The 25,477-nt window shown below is 32.1% G+C and overlaps 2 protein-coding genes across 2 annotated transcripts; one reads left to right on the forward strand and one right to left on the reverse strand.

Annotated features, from left to right (window-relative positions):
- The first annotated feature begins 1,334 nt into the window (after nucleotides 1–1,334).
- On the forward strand, nucleotides 1,335–3,988 carry LOC105668615 (piggyBac transposable element-derived protein 4). The gene is given in 3 exon segments (XM_067351768.1): nucleotides 1,335–1,712; nucleotides 1,894–2,065; nucleotides 2,068–3,988. Coding segments are annotated over 3 exon segments (1,389 nt in total). The 3' UTR covers nucleotides 2,907–3,988.
- Nucleotides 3,989–8,963: 4,975 nt separating this feature from the next.
- LOC136998887 (uncharacterized) lies at nucleotides 8,964–9,798 on the reverse strand. The gene is made up of 2 exons (XM_067352247.1): nucleotides 9,579–9,798; nucleotides 8,964–9,492 (listed from the first exon to the last, which is right to left on the reverse strand). The coding sequence occupies exons 1-2, from the start codon at nucleotides 9,749–9,751 to the stop codon at nucleotides 9,033–9,035; spliced, it is 633 nt and encodes a 210-aa protein (XP_067208348.1). The 5' UTR covers nucleotides 9,752–9,798; the 3' UTR covers nucleotides 8,964–9,032.
- Nucleotides 9,799–25,477: the final 15,679 nt, after the last annotated feature.

Here is a 25,477-nt window from a genome sequence, read left to right on the forward strand (position 1 = left end):
TACTGAAGATGTACATAGATGACGTTTAGAATGCCGAATAACACATGCATTGTATAAAATGTTTATAGAATGTGTTTGTGTTATTTGGCGAGTATATGTTATCTTTTTTATATCTGTCTTATTACAAATTTCATGTTATAAATAGCCGCCCAGACAGCAGGATCTCTAGAAAGAGTTCAAAAAGTATTCTCTTTTTTGAATTCTTTATGATCTGCTAAAATGATTACAAAAAATTGTTTAAAAGTGCTCTTTTCTGAGTTCTTTAACAGTAATTCAAAAAGAGCTCACTATGAACTTTTATTTCTAACACAAAATAGTTCTTTATAATCAGCTCATTTTGACATCATATAATATGATACGTGAAAACAAAAAACACGCATCACCCAACCTGACTCGGCTGGATTCTTGTTGGTCATCCATATATTGTTCGTCAATTATTCTCTTTGTTATTTATATTTACCCACAAAGTACTTTCCAAGTCTCGCAGTTTACAGTGCATAAAAAACACGCAGTGTGTGAAATTGTTCCTGGTACAACGATCTTTGACGCAATTTTTCACATGTAATTTTTTGAGGTATATTTGTTCCCAGTAAACGAGAAATTATTGAGAAGAATTAAATAAAATTCAGCATCATCGTAAATAAATTTTTTTCAGTAATTTTTAATCCTATTTCTGAACTTTCAATAATTTCTCATTTACTAGGTTATATGCATAAAAAACTCTTTATGATGAAATCAAAATGAGCTCAGAAGTCGACGCATCCGAGTACATTATGAGCACGTTCTAACCACCTTCTGATTTAAATTTATCAACTCATTTATCAACTTTTAAAGGCGGGAGTGGTCGATATATCGACCAACCAGTAGACACATAATATTTGATGTTTTTTCAGGAAAAATTTTATGCGTTGAATATGGGAAAAATAGTGTGAAAATTCCTGGGAGCATTCTTGACCTTGAAAATCGCTATTTCAAGGTCAATTTTTTTTGCTATTTTGGCCTGAAAGTTGGCATACCTATCTTTTTTGATGCGCTGAATACGAAAAAAATAGTATCGCGAAACTCATCTTCAAGGTGAATTCAAGGTCAAAAATTGAAATTATCGTTAGTACCTGCCAGCGGGTTAGCACTCGATTCTTTCTTTCTTGTAGAGGACTAAAATTGTTTACTCATTTTCTTGTATAAAGTAAAAGTGCTGCAGATTGCTACTTTTCATTTATAATATATTACTGATTAGAACTCTTCCAGTATTTATTTATTACTATTATTATTACTATTATTATTATTTTGACACTATTATCTAAACAGTACATCAAATTCTTATCTTTGATAAAATGGGTGAAAATGAAGCTTGGAGTAGTGGCGAGTCCGAACCAGAGGTACGAGACTCAGAGACTGAAGAAATTGGTGATATTGATTTGGGAGACGATTATGGCGGAAATCAAATTTTTGAGGACGCATATTTTTACCCATCTATCAAAGATTTCGAAGGCAGCTCCGAAATGAATCCGAATATCTCTACATCGGGGAATAGGCCAATTGATTATTTCAATTATTTTTGTGATTCTTCTCTGCTTGAAAGGATTATAGAGAAGACGAATCGTTATCAAACTCAAAATCATCAAGTTCAAACTTCCCATATAAAAGCTTGGTGTCCTCTCACAACAAATGACTTTGAAAATTTTCTCGGTCTTTCGATTCTAATGGGCCATGTTCGGAAAGGCAAGTTGAGAAATTATTGGTCTACAGATCATTTGTTGCACACTCCAATTTTTGGTCAAATAATGTCTCGTGATAAATATATTCAAATTCTGCGTTATTTACATTTTCATGATAACGAAGATGACTCAAAAATCGTAGATCATCCTTTAGTGAAAATAAAGCCAGTAATAGATCACCTACAAAGTAATAGTTTTACAATTCTCGGCAGCTCTTATTCCAGGCAAAAATCTGTGCATAGATGAAAGTCTGTTATTATGGAAAGGTAGGCTTCGATTCAAGCAATATATTTCCTTGAAGAGAAATCGTTTTGGCATCAAGCTTTTTGAGTTAGTAGACTGCGAGACTGATTCATATTGGGCTTTATTGTTTACACTGGTGCAGATATTGATTATCAAAAGTTTGGTTTGGGTGTTACTGGCGATATTGTCGCTCACTTCTTACAACCTTATTTTTATAAGGGTCATGTTGTGTATGTAGACAATTGGTATACATCTCCTATTTTGGCAGAATTTTTGCATGATCGTGACACAGGAATGTGTGGCACGGTAAAAGCAAATAGAAAGGGAATGCCAAAGCTAGAAAACAAATTAGTGCGAGGGAAAGTACAAGTCGCTCATAATGATGTGTGGATGGCAATGAAGTGGCAAGATAAACGTAGTGTTCACATGCTTACAAATGTGCACGAACTTGAATTCTGTGCAACTGGAAAAAGGGATCATCGAACAAATGAAGACATTATGAAGCCAACGTGTATCCACAAATACAATCAAAATATGGGCGGTGTAGATAATGTAGATAGACAATTATCTATAACAGAAACAGTAAAAAAATCAATAAAGTGGTATCGCAAGCTATTTTTTGACTTTATTGATCTATGTCTGTCTAATGCTCATGCTTTATATAAATTGAGAAATGAAGGACATACACTATTTCCTTCATTTCGATTAGAGGTTGTTAGATCATTATTGAAACTTGATTCTACTGAAAGCATCTTTCGCAACGATAGTCTTCCTACTCGATTAGTTGGTCGTCATTTCCCGAGGCATGGTACAAGTCGAAGGTGTCACTTGTGCTCTTTGCGTAAGATTACACGTCGAACGATGTACATATGCCCCAGTTGTGAGACTCCTCTATGCGCAGCACCATGCTTTGAAGAGTACCACACACAAGCGACATTACCATGAAGTCAAGTATTCTGAGGTGAGAGGCAAGAGGACTCACGAAAATCAAGCACCCCAACGTGAGAGGCAAGGGGACTCACGAAAATCAAGCACCCCAAAGAGATCACATTTTCGCCACATCCACGTTGTTGATCCTGGGTCATACTAAGAGCGAAAGTCAGAGTATTTCTTTCATAGAATATGGAGCTACTATATAATTTTTTATGTAATTTTTATATAAGTTTTTTGAAAAACTATTTTAGGAAGCCATTGTCCACCTTCATATTTAGAGGTTTTTGAAAATGTTATTATTTAAGGAATGGACGAGTAAAAGTGAGTAAAAGGGCTTGAAAATGATGTATGATTATTCAGCAGCTTCCTCGTGACACTTTGGGCAGTAAGCATGTTTACTGACAAACGCTTGTTCTATAATAACTGGTATCCTTGAAATATTTTTGAGGGTGACATTTGCGACACATATGACTATTTTTTTTGTATTCAGCGCATCTAAAAACGTGGGTATAATAGATATCTAATAGACGTCTATTAGATGTCCAGACGTCTACAAGACGTCTATTAGATGTCTATTAGACGTTTCTTCGACCTGATGTTCTCCCTGGGGAATAATGTTGCATATAAAAATATTGTCTTTATATTTTTTATAATATAAATGTAAAATTGCTATGACAATACATTTTAATTAAATGTTTTTATTTGTATTTATGTTAACATAAATAAAATACACATAACATTGCATAACATGTTAACATTGAAATAAAAGTATATTTTCTTCTATATTAAAAAAATAAAAATCTTTTTAATATTATATTTTTTTTAAAGTAAATAATCTTGTTTGTTATATTATTATTTTTTATTAATAAAGTCTTATATCTAGTCTTATTTTGTACGCTATTAAGTGAAATTTTGAGAAGATAGATTAATTAGTGCATGTAATATGGACAACCTTCGTAGGCATATTTTCCCTGGCTTGAATTGATTGTTTCTTAGTAACCAATCAAATACAGATATGCAGTTAAACACTTTACGCGTTGCTGCCATTCATATATTCCACTAATAATTCCTTTTGTTGCCACTAATAATTTATTTTATTATACTAATAAAATCTTGATTATTATTTTCCTTTGTTAAATGTCTGTAAAAATAAAATAAAAGTTAAAATTCATTTAATTACATAAAAATATACATACTGCATACAAATATACATAAAATTATATATAAAATAAATCCTCCTATAAGTACATAGTCCTATAAGTACATACTTTGTTCTCTCAATCCTAACAGGAGCTTGGGCAAGCCACTTGGAAATGGTTTCTGCAATTTCAGCATCACTTACATGCTTGTGTTCCTACGAACAGCTTCTATAACATAAAAAGTTATTATAAGCATTACAATATATAATTCATATACACACAGAGTTCGACAGCATCCGTACGTCCCCCCGTGTGCAACTCATCAAACTGAATAAAAATGTAACATTTTGCAAAATTACATAAAATTTTGAAATATTAATTGAAAAAAATTGGCGAATGAGTACGCGTAAAATGATGGAATAAGCTGTATAGATACAGTCTCATTGAAAAACTTCAACTTATCGGCTGTCTGTTTGCAATAGTGAATATCAGCTGGTGAACAAAAGGTGAAATATACGAACGGTAGCGGCGTGTAAAGCTGAATCACATATCTCTATCAGTTGTCGTAGCTAAGAAACAATCGATAAGTCAAAGTTATTTAATGAAAACATGCCTACAAAAGTTGTCCCATCACATTATTACATGCATTTGATTAATCTATCTTCTTTTATTATCTAAAAATTTTACATAGTTTACAAAATGGTAAAGAACTTTTTCATTTTTCATTTTTCATTGTAATGAGTTTTATTTCACATAAGCGTATGTATTGATATTGTCAGACATTCTATTGTGTGTGTGCGCGCGCGCGCGCGCGCGCGCGTGTGTGTGTGTGTGTGTGTGTGTGAAATTAATTTACGTATAATTATTCTTAAAAAACCAAAATGTTGAAAGCTTCTCTTAGCTTTTTTTCCAGCCCAGCTAAAATGTTGTGCAAAATTATTTGTCATGGCTCTTCTTAAGATGTTGCGTATCATTATGTGCGCCGTATTTCCACCCACAAGTTTAAACGTATTAATTTGAAAAAAAATAGAAAAGATTTTGAATATTATTAAAAAATATTGTTTTATGTTTATATTGATTCACTTTCTTTCTCTCTCTCTCTCTCTCTCTCTCTCTCTCTCTCTCTCTCTCTCTCTCTCTCTCTTTGAACTATCAATAAACCAATAAATTAAATAAATATTAAATATAATATGTCATTAGTTTGATTTGGAACACGTTAAAAGTATTCAATAAAATAAAAAAATATTTTTAAAATACCGCTTCGTCTTTAAAATTAACTTCTTTTAATTGTTCTTCAAAAAATGTTAACTCTTCAAATGTTGTTATAGGCAGTTGTATAAGAATTTCTTCTTGGCTAGAATAATTAGAACGTTGCATTATGTCTTCTAGCATGTCTATTCTATTTTCAATGCTATTGAGTTTATATAAAACCTTATTTAGTTTCCCTAAAACTAGTTTCTTGTATTCCGAAAAAAAATATTTATTTAATTATTAAATATTGCAATTAAAGCTATTTACTATTTATATAAGAATTGTGTAAAAAATACATCTGTATATTTATTGCTTTTATTTAAAACATTAAAAAAAAATAGATATAATAATATTTATATATACAGGGTGTCCCGCGAGACTTGTCCCACCGGGAACAGGGAGGTAGATGGGATCGAAATAAATATAAAAGTCCTTTACCGTTTTACGATATTCGCAATAATAAACGAGATATTAATTTTTACATTTGGACTAATGAGAGCGCGTCGAGAGAAGCGCTCCAGCCGCTCGAGGTCTAGCCCAGCCTAGACGGACGAGACGGCGAGACGTGAGCCGGGCGCCGAGCCACGACGCGTTTCCCCTCTTGCCTCTCCAACGCGCTGCCCGCAGCCAATGTATGATAGACTAAGCCGGGCTAGACCTCGAGCGGCTGGAGCGTTTCTCTCGACGCGCTCTCATTAGTTCAAATGTAAAAATTAATATCTTGTTTATTATTGCAAATATCGTAAAACGGTAAAGGACTTTTTTATTTATTTCGATCCCATCTACCTCCCTGTTCCCGGTAGGACAAGTCTCGCGGGACACCCTGTATATATACTGCCTGACAATAATTTGTTTCGTTTTCCTAGCAAGATGACCACAAAATAATTCTCATCGGGTAATGTACCAAGATTTTTTCTGCATCCTTACATATAAAAAATATATATTGAAACATTTTAGTAACTTTTTAAAATAATTTATAATTTATTGATTATAATAAAAATTAAATAATTATTTTATCATTATATCAACATTGGCGCCATATTAATATTTTATTATTTATTTAATATTTCTAGTAAACACACAGTAACATAACATCAATGTTATAATTTCTCACTCAATAATGTACACCAAGGTATATATAACATCGCAGTTACATTGTTGAATTGTTTAACATTTAACTGCAATATAACATACCTTGCTGTACTTTATTGAGTGGAAAATTATAACATTGATGTTATGTTACTTTGTATTTACTAAGAATATGAAATAAATAATAAAATATTAATATTGTGTCAATGTTGATATAATGATAAAATAAGGTTAAAAGTAAGTTTAAATCTAATCATTTATTTAATGTTATATGAAAAACATTATATTAAATTTATAATAAATATTTGCACAACATTATTCGTAATATTAAGACACTCCCACTTCAACGTTATTAAAACCTTAAAATCAGTGTCAAGTTTGTTTATAATGACGTCGATTAGAATGTTAAAACCTACATATTTAACAATGTTACATATTACTAAATATCGTTAAAATAACGTTATATCAATGATTTCTTGCTTACTGGGTAGGATATCAAATGGTTTACTGGGATAGGTCATTTCTTGCTGGGTTGGTCGCTAGCGGCTGGGCGATAGTGGGGGAACAGAAGGCGTCGTCTCGGGAATCGGCCCAAGATGTGCAACTAATTCCGAGCTCTGATGTGAACAGTTATGTCATATATTTTTACTGCTGATTTTAACATATTCTGGGCAGGTTTATGGAATATTCTTTATAGGATTGAAAGTTCTCCGACTAGTTTTAATCGACAAGCGGCTCGACCCGGCTGGACAAGAATCCAGCTAGTCTTTTTAGCAATAATTTGTAACGGTCGGAGCACTGAGTTCTCTCGTTCAAAATGTCCGTTAGCCTTATTAATTTAAACCACGTGCTCCGATTGGCTACCGACAGCAATAATAATGTAAACGCGGTGTATGAATAAATCACTTTTACCAGAGAGAAGAATGGCCTTTATTACTTTGCCTTAATACATTTTACACTGCATATCGCTCGACTCGACTAGATCTATTCTCACGACAATTATCGACGACTCTAAACGCGACTGACTCTATCGCCGGTTCTTTACAGAGTGCTTATATTCTTCGGACATGCATTAATGATTTCCAGGGTTGGGAAAGTTATTTTGTAAAAGTATCTAGTTAAAGTTACAGTTCTTTTCACTGAAAAAAAACTAATTACAGTTACAAGTTACTGACTCTGAAAAGTAACGAGTCGTTACTTTTCAGTTACTTTTTTGCAATAAATGTGCACTACTATTTTAAATATAAGAATCTTACATTTCAAGATTTATTAACTTATTATATACTACATAGGTACTTAATTTTGTGTTATATTATTTTATATGTAATAAATCACAATTGTTTTAAACTTAAAATTAAAATGCATTTAAAATATTAAATTAATTAATAATTTAAAATAAATTATCATACACTTAGAATAAAAATTATAGAATTAGATTTTTCAGTTTAAAAATTAACGAATTTCACACAAATAGTCGTAACTTTCCAAAAAATCGTAGACTTATGTTTCAGTTCTTCTTAAAGTCTCATTTTTATGCTTATATGATAATCATCCTCAAAGATAATTTATTACTGGGTGGCAGTGCATTCTTTAAATGAGAATTTGTTTATTTTTGTTGAATTTCAAAATTAATATCTATACGTTTATCCGTCTATTTATTTAACAAATTTCGAATCTACATTTAATATGACAAATTCCATGACATTTTTGTGGAGGTAAAAGAATTAAATCACATCTTTAAATACATTGATAAATTTATTATTTTATAATAATGTGTCACAATGTGTATGTTATTTCTTCGTTCATGTGCGACTGGAATTACCACACGTGTTCACGGTAGATTGCTTCGTGTAACGGTGTGGACGAGAAATAATGATGATTTCTTCTCTACTTTAGAATATTTTATTTTGTTCTTCAAGGACACGTGGCCGCCTTACAATATGCGTAATTTTCAGAAAACGAGTGAGTAATAATAAAACGAAAGTGGGCGCATCCTAAAGCGGCAGGAAAAAGAAACGCAACATAAAATGGTAACAAAGAGTAACTAGAGAGGGGGCGCTCGACGGGCAGTCTGTCGCGAGAGCGCGAATACAAATTAATAATCCAAATCAATAATTTATTTTAGGAACGTGATTACCGTACAGTGTACAATGTGTACAATGTGTTACATTACAACAACATATACAGGGTGTCTGGCAATAATCGCCCCACCGGTCATATACAGGTAGAGGAGGTCAAATCGAGTAGAAAAGTCCTTTACCATTTTTTAATTTTCATAATAAGTACTGAGTAATTAACGAAAAAAGATCGGCGAATCCGCGCGAGTAAAGCGCGCGCGGTGAGAAGGACGTCCCACTGCTACGCGATCACTAGGACACAAGGATCTAGCGTTACGCGCCGCTCGTATGTTGCCATTGTCATTTGTAGAGCGCTCCTCCCAACGCTTCATCGCGCGCCTAGTGATCGCATAGCAGTGGGATGTCCTTCTCGCTGCGCGCGCTTTACTTGCACGGTTCACCAATCTTTTTTCGTTAATTACTTAGTACTTATTACAAAAATCAAAAAATGGTAAAGGACTTTTCTACTCGATTTGACCTCCTCTACCTGTATATGACCGGTGGGGCGATTATTGCCAGACACCCTGTATATATCCAAAATTTTAATAAAAATGTTTATTAATTTTTAAAAGAATTTGATATTCTATTATGTCATCGTGACGATGTCCTCTTTGTGGCGTTATTACAGAACCACTGACGTTAAACATTCGTTCAACAAATGCACTACTCGGAAGTGCCGTGTTGTATTTAATAAAAAGTTTTTTAATTGCGGTATAATCATTTAACATACTGATATTGCAATTATTTGATTTTAAGAATCGATGCAATTCTTCTTGTGCAGACTCGACTTCTTTTGTTTGCTGGTTAAAAGCAAGAAAGTCATCGTGATCGTCGAGGTTTTCATCAAGATTTTGGGAACTTTCATTAGAACGGATTCCTAATAAGTCTTCTAAATAATTTTTAGCAAGTTTCCTTTCTTCTCCATTTATCCAGTTCAACTTGAATTTTGGGTGCAAACAACTTGCGATGATTAGCTCTTTTTTTTCAAATATTGTGAAAAATCTAAAATTATATATTCAGAATGAATAAATATTGTTTTGTATTAAATAATAATAAATACATGCGTGTTAATTAAATTAACAAATTACCTTTTGTTTAAACCTTGTTGAATAGCTGTAATTAGTGACTGGCAATTAGTAAATCCATTTTTGTTGAGTTTTTCTAATTTTTCTTGTAAAGTTTTTAAGACTAGTAATAAGTATCCCATATACATCCCTGACTCACTTTGTAATATATCTAAGGCTTGTGCCAAAGATTTCATTGTCTAATCCAAAAACAAAAAAAAATGAAAGAAATTCACTAAATGTATTGTTACGTCCTGATAGATGTAGAATTTTTTCGTTGGGCTCGGCGATCGACGTAAACGGACCTGACCGCACGAGCCGAGCGGCACGTTTAGGACTTGCGACGGTTCAGCGACTGGAAGAGTCGTTTTTACTCCGTCAACAAGTCAACCGCTCGTGGTTCCCTTTTTGGGTCAAGGAATTGAATCCCTATTACCCGGGGCGGAACCTTTGTGCGCAATTTGAGAGGGAAGGTGTGAGGGGGTGACGAACGAGGAGGGTGTGGTTAAATGAAAAAGAACAAAAGTTTAATTTACTAAAGACAACATTTTAATTTGATTGAATTTATAATTAGGATACAAAAACTTAATTCTTAATCGCATATGTTAATAATTTTATTTGTGTATTTTTTACAAGTATGTGTGTGTGTGTGTGTGTGTGTGTGTGTGTGTGTGTGTGTGTGTGTGAGTGTTTTATTTTTCCGGAGGGAGGACAGAAGAAATAATAAAATAAAGAGAAATGAACTGACTTACTCGTTGCAGAGTAGTTTCGGATCGCGTTGAATATGTTCGGTGGTTCTGAGCAGGCGCCCCGTTGAGGGAAGGTGTTGTATAGGCGTCGGACCCTTTTGTAAACGAGTGGGCACCCTGCTGCGGGATGGTGTCGTCAAGGTAATGGACCCTCTACTTGAGATGCACCACGAGATGGTCGCGACAAAGTATCAACTGGTTTTACTCTTTGATTCGCGCCCCCGAACTACTCGAAAAACTGTTTGAGCTAAACGGAATAACTGCGCAAAACTGCTTAAAAACTGTGTGTGATTGTGTCCGGAGCCACCAGAACACGGGTTTTTATACTTTTTCTTTGGGGTAGATCTCTTTGGAAAATCTTAGGTTTTTGGAGCGGGGATCGAATAGGAATTAGTTTTGCGAGAAAATTTTTAATGTGGGGGAGGATGGCGTCATTTTTAGCTAATAGGATTGGGTTTAGATGATTAGGTTACTTGAAATGAGATAGGAAGAAAGAGGCCCTAACGAATAAGGAATAGCGTCGTTTCGGGTCCATATATGATGGGGGTAGGTTTTTGAGGTGGCGTAACCCGGTTGGTGTTAATTAGTATAGGTGGGGTGCATCTCAGCGTCTTAAGATCTGGGTGGGCGTAGTCTTTAGACCATACGATGGAACGATGGGTGGTCTATAGAAGTGCTTGCCCCGATTCTCGGCTTTCGGATTGGATGGTTAAGAATCGGTATATAAGTTCGCAAAGCCTTGGGTCACTGATCTAATAAATTTGACAGTTTACGACTGTCGCGTGCCCTTGGTGTCGCGTGGAGAGTGCGACTAATGCATCTCGGTTTCCCAGACCTACTAAACACGTGCGCCGTATCAGGTGTCGCGCCTTCTCGGCATGCGACTGCGGTCATTCCCCGATCGTTACTCGGTAAAACCCTATCTACTAGCTAGAGTTCCCGTAGGTGGAATCCAAGAATATGACTAGTTGGTGCCAGTTTTTCTTTTTATCTCTTACTCTAACCGTCTGGAGTCGGTTAAGGACTCCAGCTACCGCGAAGTTTTGACTTTTACGGTTTTTCTGGCGACGATAGGCACGCTGAGCGGCCAAGGTATTTTGAAATATCCATGCTATTTTTCTCTGTGAGAAGATTCGAGCTTCTGGTGTCTCATGAGAAAAACAGCTCTGGCGTTATAATATTTCTTAAGAGTTTTTGTTGGTTCCGCGTTTACTAGGTCTGGTATTTAATGAAAAGAAAAGAATCGTGTAGTCTGATCAGGACGTAACAGTATATATAATACAATCTATCTATAGACGTACCTGACAATATTCTTCTATAAATTTAATTTTGTTTTCTGTTAGTCTTTGCAAATTGCAATAATCGAGACATTGATTAATTTTTTCGGAATCATTTTTTAAAAGTGTTACTAGTTGCAGTATAGAATCAAAAGTCGAGTTCCATCTATTAAAATGAAAGATGAAAGTATAGAAAATTATTAATTCTAGAAAAAATACTTATATTTGTACGCAAAGTTGAATGAAAACGTAATGAGAAATAAAAATAAATATTTTGAACAATGTGATTAATATTGAAAAATAGTAAATATGCAATTAATTTGATCGTAGAAATGGTGATAATTGTAATGTTTTTTATTATTGTGTGGAGAGGGTAATATAATCTGCGGTATTTATATACAAGCCAGAAAACCGAGTGGCTCGTATATAAACACCGCAAATATTATTATCTTTTCAATATTGATGAAAAAACGTTACGACTATAATTAGTTCTAAGATCAAATAAATCTCATATTTACTATCTTCCACAACTGGATAAAAAATTTTTTTACCTAGTAATAACGGGAGTTTTTAAATAGATACCACATATTTTTTTTATTTTATCAGCTATTTGTGTAGACCAATTCTGTTTATTCCATAATTTTGTTAGTTTAGCAAATGTCAATCTGTATAGTTTCTTGTATAAAACGTTATCTATAGCTTTCTCGGAATCTTTTACTGCGACAAGATTTAAAGTGTGACTCACACATCTGTGGTGAGACGGAAGAATAAGCAAACTTTCTGTATCCTCATGTTACGTCCTACATCCTATACGGTTCTTCTTTGCGCAACTTTCTCACGATCAGTCGATAAAACTCAAAGAGATCCCCAATGGAAATTTGTCCGTTACATATCTTATCGAAAAAAAAAAAATATATATATACAGGGTTTACGAAAAGTGTGGAAACCCCTAAATATCTCGGAAAATATACGTTTTACAGAAAAGTGTTTCGAACAAAAGTTGTAGGGTTTAAAAAGATGCACATACTGATTCTATCAGATTGACCTTGGATGACGTCGTCAAGGTCAGGTCAAGGTCACATTGACTTTTTTAAATGGCACTCCCTACATTTGATTGCATATTCTTATAGCTTAATTCAAGAGCTTTCCAAAGCACTATAATAATGTTCATTTTTATTACGTACTTTGCGAGTTATGAGGGTTTATCGTTAGAGTACCGCCGGTTTTAACATTATTCAAGGTGTACCACATGAAGGTTACTCGCTCGGATTTGCATCTGTTGTGTGTGTGCTGGGGGAGGGGAGGTGATTAAAGGGGAGGAGCAAAGCCCGTTAGCAGCGCCAAGTTTTTTTGTATTTTTTAATAAATATTTTGTTATTTTAATTAAATTTTTTTCAATCAAATTTTGATCAGTTTTATTGATACATTTTATGAATATTTTATGTATGTTTTTTTTTAATTTGCAGCTTGAATAACATATCAGTTACTTTTCATGTTGGTGATATATTAAAAATTTAGATAATTATTAAAATATAAACATATTGGAGTATCTTTTTTGGAACTTGGCCAGACCTTATCATTTATGAATTTTTGTGCTATAATCTTATAATAAACATTCTACAGTTTCTTCATGCTAAATTTCAATTATTTTTTGTCATTAATATAAAAAATATAGCCATTTTTGCTTAGGGGGTCTGTCTTACCCCCCCCCCCCCCCTTCTTTCCCCTACTCATATACACCACTGGATTCATTGGTGCTGCACCGCGCATGCGTGAGAAATATCCTTTGTAAGAACATTGCTCGAGATGTATTCTTTATTCATTAACGATCAGTTTTTGATGGGACGCTCATCTCAACACGGATGAGAAAGACGCATACGGAGCGAAACGTATCCAAACTTCTTTAATTTTGAGAGGAGGCAATAATCACAAAGTTCTTTCATCCCAGAATTTGTAAAACTAATTCGCAAAGTTAAAGAAGGGGTGAGTGCACATAAAAAATTTGAATTTACGTTTTCTTTTTGCAAGTTTACTATTTTAGTCAATATATGTATATCATAATTTCTTAAGAGAAGGCGCGCATAATAGATTGACATTAATTATTTGTTTGTTCGACTAGCATTCGATTATTTATTTGTTTAAATTTTAATGCAACGGTAGACTAGAAATTTCAACTATGTTTATTGTAAATGACAATACAATTAATTTTTTATTTTTTTATTAGTAGCGTCCTGATGGAAATATTTTACTGAAAATACTATGAAATCAATAAAAAGTAAAATGAAAATTTTTGAAAAATTACTGAATATATTTCAAAATAAATCATAATTTTCCGTATAAAAATTTAATGTAATACTATGAAATATAAGGAAAGTTAAAATATACTAAAAATAAATTAAATATTACAATTTTTGGCTCAAATTATTAAAATAAATTATTAAAGACAAGCTACAGAGCCAGAGCTAGTTGGACATGCTTAGTTTATTAAATTTTATAACATTAGATAAAGTCTATACGTTTCGACCATTCGGATGTGGTCATCTTCAGTACAATTATTCGTTAAAATTATTAGTACATTTAATACATAAAACAATTGTTAAACAAAGTCATCTCGGAACATATTACATTAAAATTCATCATACAAATTCGTTACTTTTGAAAACGTCTAACCCATAGTTGGAAAACATTTCATCAATGTCATGCCCAATTCAATAACAGCAACCTCCAAATTATTAAAAGGAGAAAGATGTCATATTTAACATTTCTATTATACTCGATGTGCTATCAAGAATTAAGCCTTTACGGTTGATTAACATTATTCTAAAAAATAGCATGAAAAACGACCGTCAACCTTTATCCATGCATTAATCATATTGTACTCGTTAAATATGAAACTAATTCTTACCTCAATGCATAACAGTAAATTATCATGTTGTGTCACTCAGTTTGCGTGTACTTAACTTTATTTTTTTTTAAATTAAACAAAAACTATGTATCAAGTCAGTTTGCCTTCAGAGATATTTGGGAGTCCGTGCCGTCTGAGAGGACATGGCAAACTAGTTGATGGTTTAACTAAGAATGGATATGCAAAGGAAAACGTGGTGGGAGAATAATCTTTAAGCAGTAAACAGATTGAGTACTGGCAAATACATGTTTGGCAATAACTCAGTATCACTCTGCTTATTAAGACCACTTTTTTATCGTTTTATATGTAACATCTCGGAAATTAGTCTTTTACTATATGACATTTTCTTATCTAATATTTCAATATTCTCCCAATCCATTTCATGGTTTTGTTCTAATCTATGGCAAGAAATAACCGAAGGGGATTCCGTTTTTTTATTTATATCAGACTTGTGTTCTTTTATTCTAGTTTTTAGTTTTCTTTTTGTTTGTCCCACATAATCATGCATCACTCGCATCACAATCATGACACGTTACTTTATAAACTACGTCGCATTGGTTCATGGATTCTATAATATCTTTACCTGTTTTTATAATTCTATTGAGTTTATTATTACACGAAAAGGCTAAATTAAGATTGTATTTTTTTATATTTCTTGTAAATTTATCAAAGGTTCCTTTTATATAAGGTATCGTAAAAAAACCTATTCTTTCATTGTTATTTTTGTCTTCATTACATTGTAAAACCTTGTTGTTATATTTTTTAAGTCTTTCGTTAATAATGTTAAAAATCAATTCCAATGGATAGCCATTCATCAAAAGTAGAGAAATCGTTTCCTCAATGTTCTTACCTCAAAATTGTGGGTGTGTTCACTTTAAAATTCTGTCTAATATGCCAATAATAACACCTTTTTTGTGTGTGATTGAATGATGCGAATAAAAACTTAGATATCTTCCCGAAAAAGTAGGTTTGTGGAACAAATTAAATTTAATCAAGTTGTTTTCAGAAATTAACTTAACATTTAGAAAATTGATATAATTATCAATTCCCATTTCTAATGTAAATTGTAACCTATTATGCATTGAGTTAAATATCCCAAAAATCTCTTCTAATTGATTTTTTCGAGCTGCAAATAGTATGACGTTAACATATAACGTTAACATATAACGTTAACAATAAAAAGGCAAATTAAAAGGTAGGCGTTCGATTGCTAAATTTTCTAAATCCTGTAAAACAATGTCTGCTATTATGGGAGAGAGAGGAGAACCCATAGGAGTGCCAAAAATTTGTTTGTAAATGACATTGTTAAGACTAAAATAAGTCGAATTTAAAACCATATTAATTTCAATTAAAAATTCCTCAAGTGGTATGGAAATGTACCTTCTAATCAATTCCCATCTGTTTTTAATGCTCTCTATTGCCCTTTCAATAGGAATATTCGTGAAAAGAGAAACATCTAAAGATGCAAGACAGTGATCCGATTCCAAATATACCCCATTCAATTTATTAACTAGATCAAAACTATTTTTAATGTTTCTCTTCGAATTAGGTACATTGTTTGCAATGATTCCATGTAAAAAATTTGCGATCTTATATAAAGGGCTATTAACAGACAAGACTATTACTCTAAGAGGATATTCTTCTTTGTGAATTTTTGGCAAACTATAAGCTCTAGGTACGTTTTCATCTGTTTCCATTAAACATCTGTATTTTATGTTATTTATGTGACCTCTCTCCCTCCATCTGGAAAGTAGAGACCTCAGTTTATCAGTTAATATTCTAGTTGGATCTTTTTTAACTATTTGGTAAGAGTTAATGTCATAAAGTATATTAATAATTTCTTTCGTGTGTTCTGTTTTATTAATGGCCACTGTACTATTGCCTTTGTCAGCCCTGGTGAATAATACGTCAGGGTTTTCTTTAATAAATTTTTTTGTTTTATTCCACCAATTAGGTAACTTTGTCATTCGCACTAGTGTAGGAGTTTCCCTTGCAGAAAGTCCATTGATAATTGAGATGGTATCATTTCTAACAGAACATTTGTAATCATCGTTCTTTTTTTCAATATTTCTTTCAATGTTTTTTATGAATTCAATTAAAGCCGGCATTTTTTCCGTTATAGGCATATTAAAACGTTTTCCTAATTGCATTAGTAGTTCGACCTCTTTAGGAATGACAACATCTGACAAATTAACAAACCATTTTTTATGTTTATCCTCTAAGGTCGACTGAAAATTTAAATTATCCGGAATTACTACCACCCTCGAATCAATATCTGTTACAACATTATTATTGGCATTAACATTATGAGTATTGAAAGAAATTGGTTTGATTCTTGCTCTTCTATCAATGTCATGTTTAGAAATTAACCACTCAACTTTTTTGTTCATCTTATTTAAGCTTATAAACCACAATTTTTGGGAGCGTCTCTCTTGTCCATTAAAGAACGTATTGTATAAATTAAATGGTAATCTTCCAGTTACATATTCCTATATCCTATAACATTCTTTTCTGACACATTGTAATGCCGCGTAGGCATCATTTATTTCTAATTTTATTATTTTATGAATTAGTCCATTCTTGATATTATTTAGGGTTGCAAATGATCCATGGTGGTATAATTGCAGGTATTTAACAAAAGCAAATTTCAATTGTGAAAGAGTTATACCTCTTTGTAGACAATTTTTGAGGAACCTAATTTGGATGCGCAATCTAATGCTTAAACCAACATTCTTTACAAATTTCTTAAGTTGTAAAGTACATTTTGCCAAAATGAAATTGAACAAACTTTAAATAGGATTCACGCATTTTAAAGCTTGCGTATATAAAATTAATTAAATATTGCAATTTTTGGCTTAAGAACAGATGGGATTTGATTAGAAGGTACATTTCCATACCACTTGAGGAATTTTTAATTGAAATTAATATGGTTTTAAATTCGACTTATTTTAGTCTTAACAATGTCATTTACAAACAAATTTTTGGCACTCCTATGGGTTCTCCTCTCTCTCCCATAATAGCAGACATTGTTTTACAGGATTTAGAAAATTTAGCAATCGAACGCCTACCTTTTAATTTGCCTTTTTATTGTTAACGTTATATGTTAACGTTATATGTTAACGTCATACTATTTGCAGCTCGAAAAAATCAATTAGAAGAGATTTTTGGGATATTTAACTCAATGCATAATAGGTTACAGTTTACATTAGAAATGGGAATTGATAATTATATCAATTTTCTAAATGTTAAGTTAATTTCTGAAAACAACTTGATTAAATTTAATTTGTTCCACAAACCTACTTTTTCGGGAAGATATCTAAGTTTTTATTCGCATCATTCAATCACACACAAAAAAGGTGTTATTATTGGCATATTAGACAGAATTTTAAAGTGAACACACCCACAATTTTGAGGTAAGAACATTGAGGAAACGATTTCTCTACTTTTGATGAATGGCTATCCATTGGAATTGATTTTTAACATTATTAACGAAAGACTTAAAAAATATAACAACAAGGTTTTACAATGTAATGAAGACAAAAATAACAATGAAAGAATAGGTTTTTTTACGATACCTTATATAAAAGGAACCTTTGATAAATTTACAAGAAATATAAAAAAATACAATCTTAATTTAGCCTTTTCGTGTAATAATAAACTCAATAGAATTATAAAAACAGGTAAAGATATTATAGAATCCATGAACCAATGCGACGTAGTTTATAAAGTAACGTGTCATGATTGTGATGCGAGTGATGCATGATTATGTGGGACAAACAAAAAGAAAACTAAAAACTAGAATAAAAGAACACAAGTCTGATATAAATAAAAAAACGGAATCCCCTTCGGTTATTTCTTGCCATAGATTAGAACAAAACCATGAAATGGATTGGGAGAATATTGAAATATTAGATAAGAAAATGTCATATAGTAAAAGGCTAATTTCCGAGATGTTACATATAAAACGATAAAAAAGTGGTCTTAATAAGCAGAGTGATACTGAGTTATTGCCAAACATGTATTTGCCAGTACTCAATCTGTTTACTGCTTAAAGATTATTCTCCCACCACGTTTTCCTTTGCATATCCATTCTTAGTTAAACCATCAACTAGTTTGCCATGTCCTCTCAGACGGCACGGACTCCCAAATATCTCTGAAGGCAAACTGACTTGATACATAGTTTTTGTTTAATTTAAAAAAAAATAAAGTTAAGTACACGCAAACTGAGTGACACAACATGATAATTTACTGTTATGCATTGAGGTAAGAATTAGTTTCATATTTAACGAGTACAATATGATTAATGCATGGATAAAGGTTGACGGTCGTTTTTCATGCTATTTTTTAGAATAATGTTAATCAACCGTAAAGGCTTAATTCTTGATAGCACATCGAGTATAATAGAAATGTTAAATATGACATCTTTCTCCTTTTAATAATTTGGAGGTTGCTGTTATTGAATTGGGCATGACATTGATGAAATGTTTTCCAACTATGGGTTAGACGTTTTCAAAAGTAACGAATTTGTATGATGAATTTTAATGTAATATGTTCCGAGATGACTTTGTTTAACAATTGTTTTATGTATTAAATGTACTAATAATTTTAACGAATAATTGTACTGAAGATGACCACATCCGAATGGTCGAAACGTATAGACTTTATCTAATGTTATAAAATTTAATAAACTAAGCATGTCCAACTAGCTCTGGCTCTGTAGCTTGTCTTTAATAATTTATTTTAATAATTTGAGCCAAAAATTGTAATATTTAATTTATTTTTAGTATATTTTAACTTTCCTTATATTTCATAGTATTACATTAAATTTTTATACGGAAAATTATGATTTATTTTGAAATATATTCAGTAATTTTTCAAAAATTTTCATTTTACTTTTTATTGATTTCATAGTATTTTCAGTAAAATATTTCCATCAGGACGCTACTAATAAAAAAATAAAAAATTAATTGTATTGTCATTTACAATAAACATAGTTGAAATTTCTAGTCTACCGTTGCATTAAAATTTAAACAAATAAATAATCGAATGCTAGTCGAACAAACAAATAATTAATGTCAATCTATTATGCGCGCCTTCTCTTAAGAAATTATGATATACATATATTGACTAAAATAGTAAACTTGCAAAAAGAAAACGTAAATTCAAATTTTTTATGTGCACTCACCCCTTCTTTAACTTTGCGAATTAGTTTTACAAATTCTGGGATGAAAGAACTTTGTGATTATTGCCTCCTCTCAAAATTAAAGAAGTTTAGATACGTTTCGCTCCGTATGCGTCTTTCTCATCCGTGTTGAGATGAGCGTCCCATCAAAAACTGATCGTTAATGAATAAAGAATACATCTCGAGCAATGTTCTTACAAAGGATATTTCTCACGCATGCGCGGTGCAGCACCAATGAATCCAGTGGTGTATATGAGTAGGGGAAAGAAGGGGTGGGGGTGGGGGGGGGGGTAAGACGGACCCCCTAAGCAAAAATGGCTATATTTTTTATATTAATGACAAAAAATAATTAAAATTTAGCATGAAGAAACTGTAGAATGTTTATTATAAGATTATAGCACAAAAATTCATAAATGATAAGGTCTGGCCAAGTTCCAAAAAAGATACTCCAATATGTTTATATTTTAATAATTATCTAAATTTTTAATATATCACCAACATGAAAAGTAACTAATATGTTATTCAAGGTGCAAAATAAAAAAAAACATACATAAAATATTCATAAAATGTATCAATAAAACTGATCAAAATTTGATTGAAAAAAATTTAATTAAAATAACAAAATATTTATTAAAAAATACAAAAAAACTTGGCGCTGCCACACCGAACAACATGTTAACTTACATAATGTCAATTAATTACATGATGTCAATTAATCATTCTATATATTACATTATTACTCATTTTCATTGTTTCATAATTCTTTGTGGTGTAAAGAGGGGCGGAGAGGCGGAGAGACCCCTCGACGGGGGTGAAGGGGAGATGGCGCAAAGGGCTGCGTTGCGCAAGGGGAGGCGATTAAAGGGGAGGAGCAAAGCCCGTTAGCAGCGCCAAGTTTTTTTGTATTTTTTAATAAATATTTTGTTATTTTAATTAAATTTTTTTCAATCAAATTTTGATCAGTTTTATTGATACATTTTATGAATATTTTATGTATGTTTTTTTTTAATTTGCAGCTTGAATAACATATCAGTTACTTTTCATGTTGGTGATATATTAAAAATTTAGATAATTATTAAAATATAAACATATTGGAGTATCTTTTTTGGAACTTGGCCAGACCTTATTATTTATGATTTTTTATGCTATATCACCTACTTTTTTATAAATGTACAAAATTAATTATGTGACAGAATTGAGATTATTTTTCAATTATTTTTGCACATTTCGGATGTAACATTTATATTAAGTCAGTTGTATATTAACTAAATTATTTTACATTTTAACACAAGTATTTTGTATCACACTTACATTCTGTGAAACAAATGTTTTATTTCGAATATTCAAACTAAACTATTTCTCGTTGTAACATGTCTTCGGTTTGACTGCCCCATTGATATAAAGCCATGGATAGCTGATATAAAATATCTTTAGTTTGATATCACAGTTTTGTTAAAATTTTTACAAAATGTACGAAATAAAATTATAATATCAAATCAAAGACAAGTTAAACATAAAATAATTTAGTTAAAACATTCGAAATGACACTTATTATGTTTCATCTAGCGTAATTGTGATATCAAACGCAATACTTATGTTATTATTAGTTATTTTGTAATATTACCAATAAAACATCTGTTTCACAGAACATAAGTGCGATATAAACAAAATACTTGTGTTAGAATGTGAAATATTTTAGTTAATATGTAATTAAGTTAATATTAATGTACAAAATTAATTATGTGACAGAATTGAAATTATTTTTTAATTATTGTTGCACATTTCGGATGTAATAATTATATTAAGTCAGTTGTATATTTGTTGAGAATTCATGTTTCCATCAGTAATCTATTGCTTAATAGATGGCTCTGTTGTTCCCCTCCTTCATGCGCGCTCTCTTGTGTGTGTGAGCTCAGATATACGCTATCTACGTCTTCTTTATTTTTTCTGTATTCTGAGTTGTACCTCTTATGTTTATATTAAAATATATTCTTATTATTCGTGTCTCTTGGTCAATACCAACTTACTCACCTAACAAATTCAAACAGATTATGAGACTTAAGTGCTCATTAAGAAACGACTATAGACGCGTGGTATTTTTGAGGTTAAGAGGATTAACGACGGTGGTCTAACGAAACACAAAAATGACTGACGAAAATTCATTGAAAGATATTTGAGTAACTAAGCTCACAAAAGCAACGTATAGTCGTTGGAAAATCGAGATCCGTGATGTTCTTGAGAGTTATCGAATTTGGGATATCACTAATGGAAAAACGGTGAAGCCAAGCGAAGTAAGATCTGAGGATGACATCGTTACCAATGTGAGAGAAATTGATGACTGGAAGGCAAAGGACAGCAAGGCACGGTCAGTTATTCGATCAACTCTAGACGACACTACATTTGATCAGGTATGCGACTGTGAGACGTCAGCAGACATTATGAAAAGAGTTAAAGCATTCTATGAACCAAAGACGTTAAATGCTTTACTGGAATTGCTACGTGAGTTCTTTATTTATTCGTGGAAATCTGATGATACGGTTGGTACGTTTGTGGCAGGACTAAAAGTTATTGCACGTAAAATTGAAGCTCTAGAATCAGAAGATTTTGGAAAGAAGCTTAAGAGGATGCTAAAGTGACGGGCGAACTCCGACACGAAAGCGCCATCATTTCGATGGTACTAAAAATGAAATGACATTATCGGCGTAGCCTACGCCGCGTAGGTCCGTGTGTACACATTTGTTTGTAGTGGTAACTCACTACACTGACGTGTTGTCTGTGTACGTGTGTCATCGGAAGTTTGTAAACAAACAATGCTTGCGCTTGTTTCCTCGACTGAAATTTCGTCGCAAGACTGCAATATAATGTCCGAGAAAACATAAGCGTATACAAGGTGTCAAATAAATATAAACTAAATATGACAAAATAATAAATAAAAATATACATAAAATACTATATATATATCACTGAAGAAAAATGTCATATACTTATCTTATTTTTATCCTTATGTAGCAAATACAAAATAACTAATTAATCAATTAATTAATATATATATATATATATATACACATATATTAAATAAATAATTATCTTTATTTTATATTTTATATGATGATAACTGAAATAATGAGAGTATATATCATTTCAGTTATATAAAATACAAAATAAAGACAACTATATTCAATATATATATGTATGTATTGAATAATTAACTTATTTATTTATTTTGTATTAATTACATAAGAATAAAAATAGGGAAAACATATAACATTTTTTTCCAATTAGATATATAGTATTATATATAGATTTTTTAAATAAAAGATTCTATCATATCTAATTTATATCTATTAGACACCTTGTATAAGTCTATTTCGTCTCGTATGTACATCATACAGCCATACGATAGAATTTTAATAGCGAGAAAAAAGTTGAAATAACCTTATAGATTATTCGATAAAACAAAAACAGACCACAAGTGTAGTAAGTTACTAACTAAAAGAAATACGTATTTCTTAAAATCTGCCAGTTCACGAATAAATTGTCTTTAGCTCTCTTTTTCTAAACGGTCAGCTGACGTTAGATTGCCTCTGACAATATTTATTAAAAATTGTTAGCTGACATTAGATCGCCTCTAACAATATTTCTTAAAATTTGTCAGTTCACGAATAAATCGTTTTTAACTCTCTTTTTTCTAAACGGTCAGCTGACGTTAGATCGCCTCTGACTATATTTATTAAAAATTGTTAGCTGACGTTAGATCGCCTCTGACAATATTTCTTAAAATCTGTCAGTTCACGAATAAATCGTCTTTAGCTCTCTTTTTTCTAAACGGTCAGCTGACGTTGGATCGCCTCTGACAATATTTATTAAAAATTGTTAGCTGACGTTAGATCGCCTCTGATAATATTTCTTAAAATCTGTCAGTTCACGAATAAATCCTCTTTAGTTCTCTTTTTTCTAAACGGTCAGCTGACGTTAGATTGCCTCTGACAACATTTCTTAAAATCTGCCAGTTCACGAATAAATCGTCTTTAGCTCTTTTTTTTCTAAACGGTCAGCTGACGTTAGATCGCCTCTGACTATATTTATTAAAAATTGTTAGCTGACGTTAGATCGTCTCTGGATTTTGTAATTCTAAATTGCCAGTCCACGAGAAAACCGCCTCTGGCTTGTCTTATTCTGTATTGCCAGTCCACGAGAAAACCACCTCTGGCTTGTCTTATTTTATATTGCCAGTCCACGAGAAAACCGCCTCTGGCTTGTCTTATTCTGTATTGCCAGTCCACGAAAAAATCGCCTCTGGCTTGAAGAGAAGAATAAGATATCTCTAATGCCAGTCCACGAGAAAACCACCTCTGGCTTGTCTTATTTTATATTGCCAGTCCACGAGAAAACCGCCTCTGGCTTGTCTTATTCTGTATTGCCAGTCCACGAAAAAATCGCCTCTGGCTTGAAGAGAAGAATAAGATATCTCTAATGCCAGTCCACGAGAAAACCGCCTCTGGCTTGTCTTATTTTATATTGCCAGTCCACGAGAAAACCGCCTCTGGTTTGTCTTATTTTATATTGCCAGTCCACGAGAAAACCGCCTCTAGCTGTCTTATTCTGTATTGCCAGTCCACGAGAAAACCGCCTCTGGCTTGAAGAGAAGAATAAGAATTTTCTAATGCCAGTCCACGAGAAAACCGCCTCTGGCTGTCTTATTCTGTATTGCCAGTCCACGAGAAAACCGCCTCTGGCTTGAAGAAAAGAATAAGAATTTTCTAATGCCAGTCCACGAGAAAACCGCCTCTGGCTTGTCTTATTTTATATTGCCAGTCCACGAGAAAACCGCCTCTGGCTTGTCTTATTCTTTATTGTAAGATATTTTTATTACGTCATATGCTTTATATATATATAATGTATATGTGTTAAATGATATATGTCATTCGTCATATAAATAATATATAAGTTATATGACATATACATTTATTATAACAATATACAAAATGATATTAACTTTTTACATAGATACTTTGATGTGAATATGTATAATATGGAGCACATAATATATATAATATATACACATGAAGCACATGAATAAAAGTATTTTACAGAAATTAGAATATGAATGTATGTAACTAAATAATGTGAATGTTTGCAAAAATGTTGCAAAATTTATGTGTAATACATACACTTTATCCTTCAGAGTGCCTTCAATCCATTTTTTTCAGCCGGGTTTCATAGCACATAACACAACACACACACACACACACACACACACACACACACACATAACTAACCTAACAGATTCTGTATATGACAGACAGCAGTGAGAACTATATAGCGCCTCTATCTTAAAATCCCGGAACTAATCTATAGCTCTTTTTTATCTTATTCTTCTATATTGCACGCATGCTTTGCATAAATCTGGAAAAGTATGGCATTTTGAAAATAAGTCTCTAAGCTCTATTTTTTTGGTTTTCCATTATTGTTTCATACGCTCTTCTTTGGCACACACCCTTGTTTTGCAGATTGAAGCAGTATAATTTTGATATAAAAGATATAATTCTTTGAGGTGACATTGTCGATAAATTTTCTAAAATTTTTTTTATTTTTTGGTCTAAATTTCACTATCTGCCGAAAGATTAGCATGTGTACTTTACTTACACCAAAGGATTTGTAATTCTATCAAAGCAATAAAAAATGCCATACTTTCCAGAAAATTGAAAATACCGGTCGATAAAGTAGGACTTAAGCATCCTCTTAATGAAAAACTTTTAATGGCAAAGATTCTAGGTTGTCTACCGAAGGATTTCGACAGTTTCGTTACA

Source organism: Linepithema humile, chromosome 3 (genome assembly GCF_040581485.1).
Source record: "Linepithema humile isolate Giens D197 chromosome 3, Lhum_UNIL_v1.0, whole genome shotgun sequence".
NCBI classification, from domain to species: Eukaryota; Metazoa; Arthropoda; class Insecta; order Hymenoptera; family Formicidae; genus Linepithema; species Linepithema humile.

Coding starts and splice junctions, on each gene's coding strand:
- LOC136998887 (XM_067352247.1), bottom strand. CDS start 9,751: ATGAAATCTTTGGCACAAGCCTTAGATATATTACAAAGTGAGTCAGGG. Junction 9,493..9,578: donor CAACAAGGTTTAAACAAAAG/GTAATTTGTTAA, acceptor ATATAATTTTAG/ATTTTTCACAATATTTGAAA.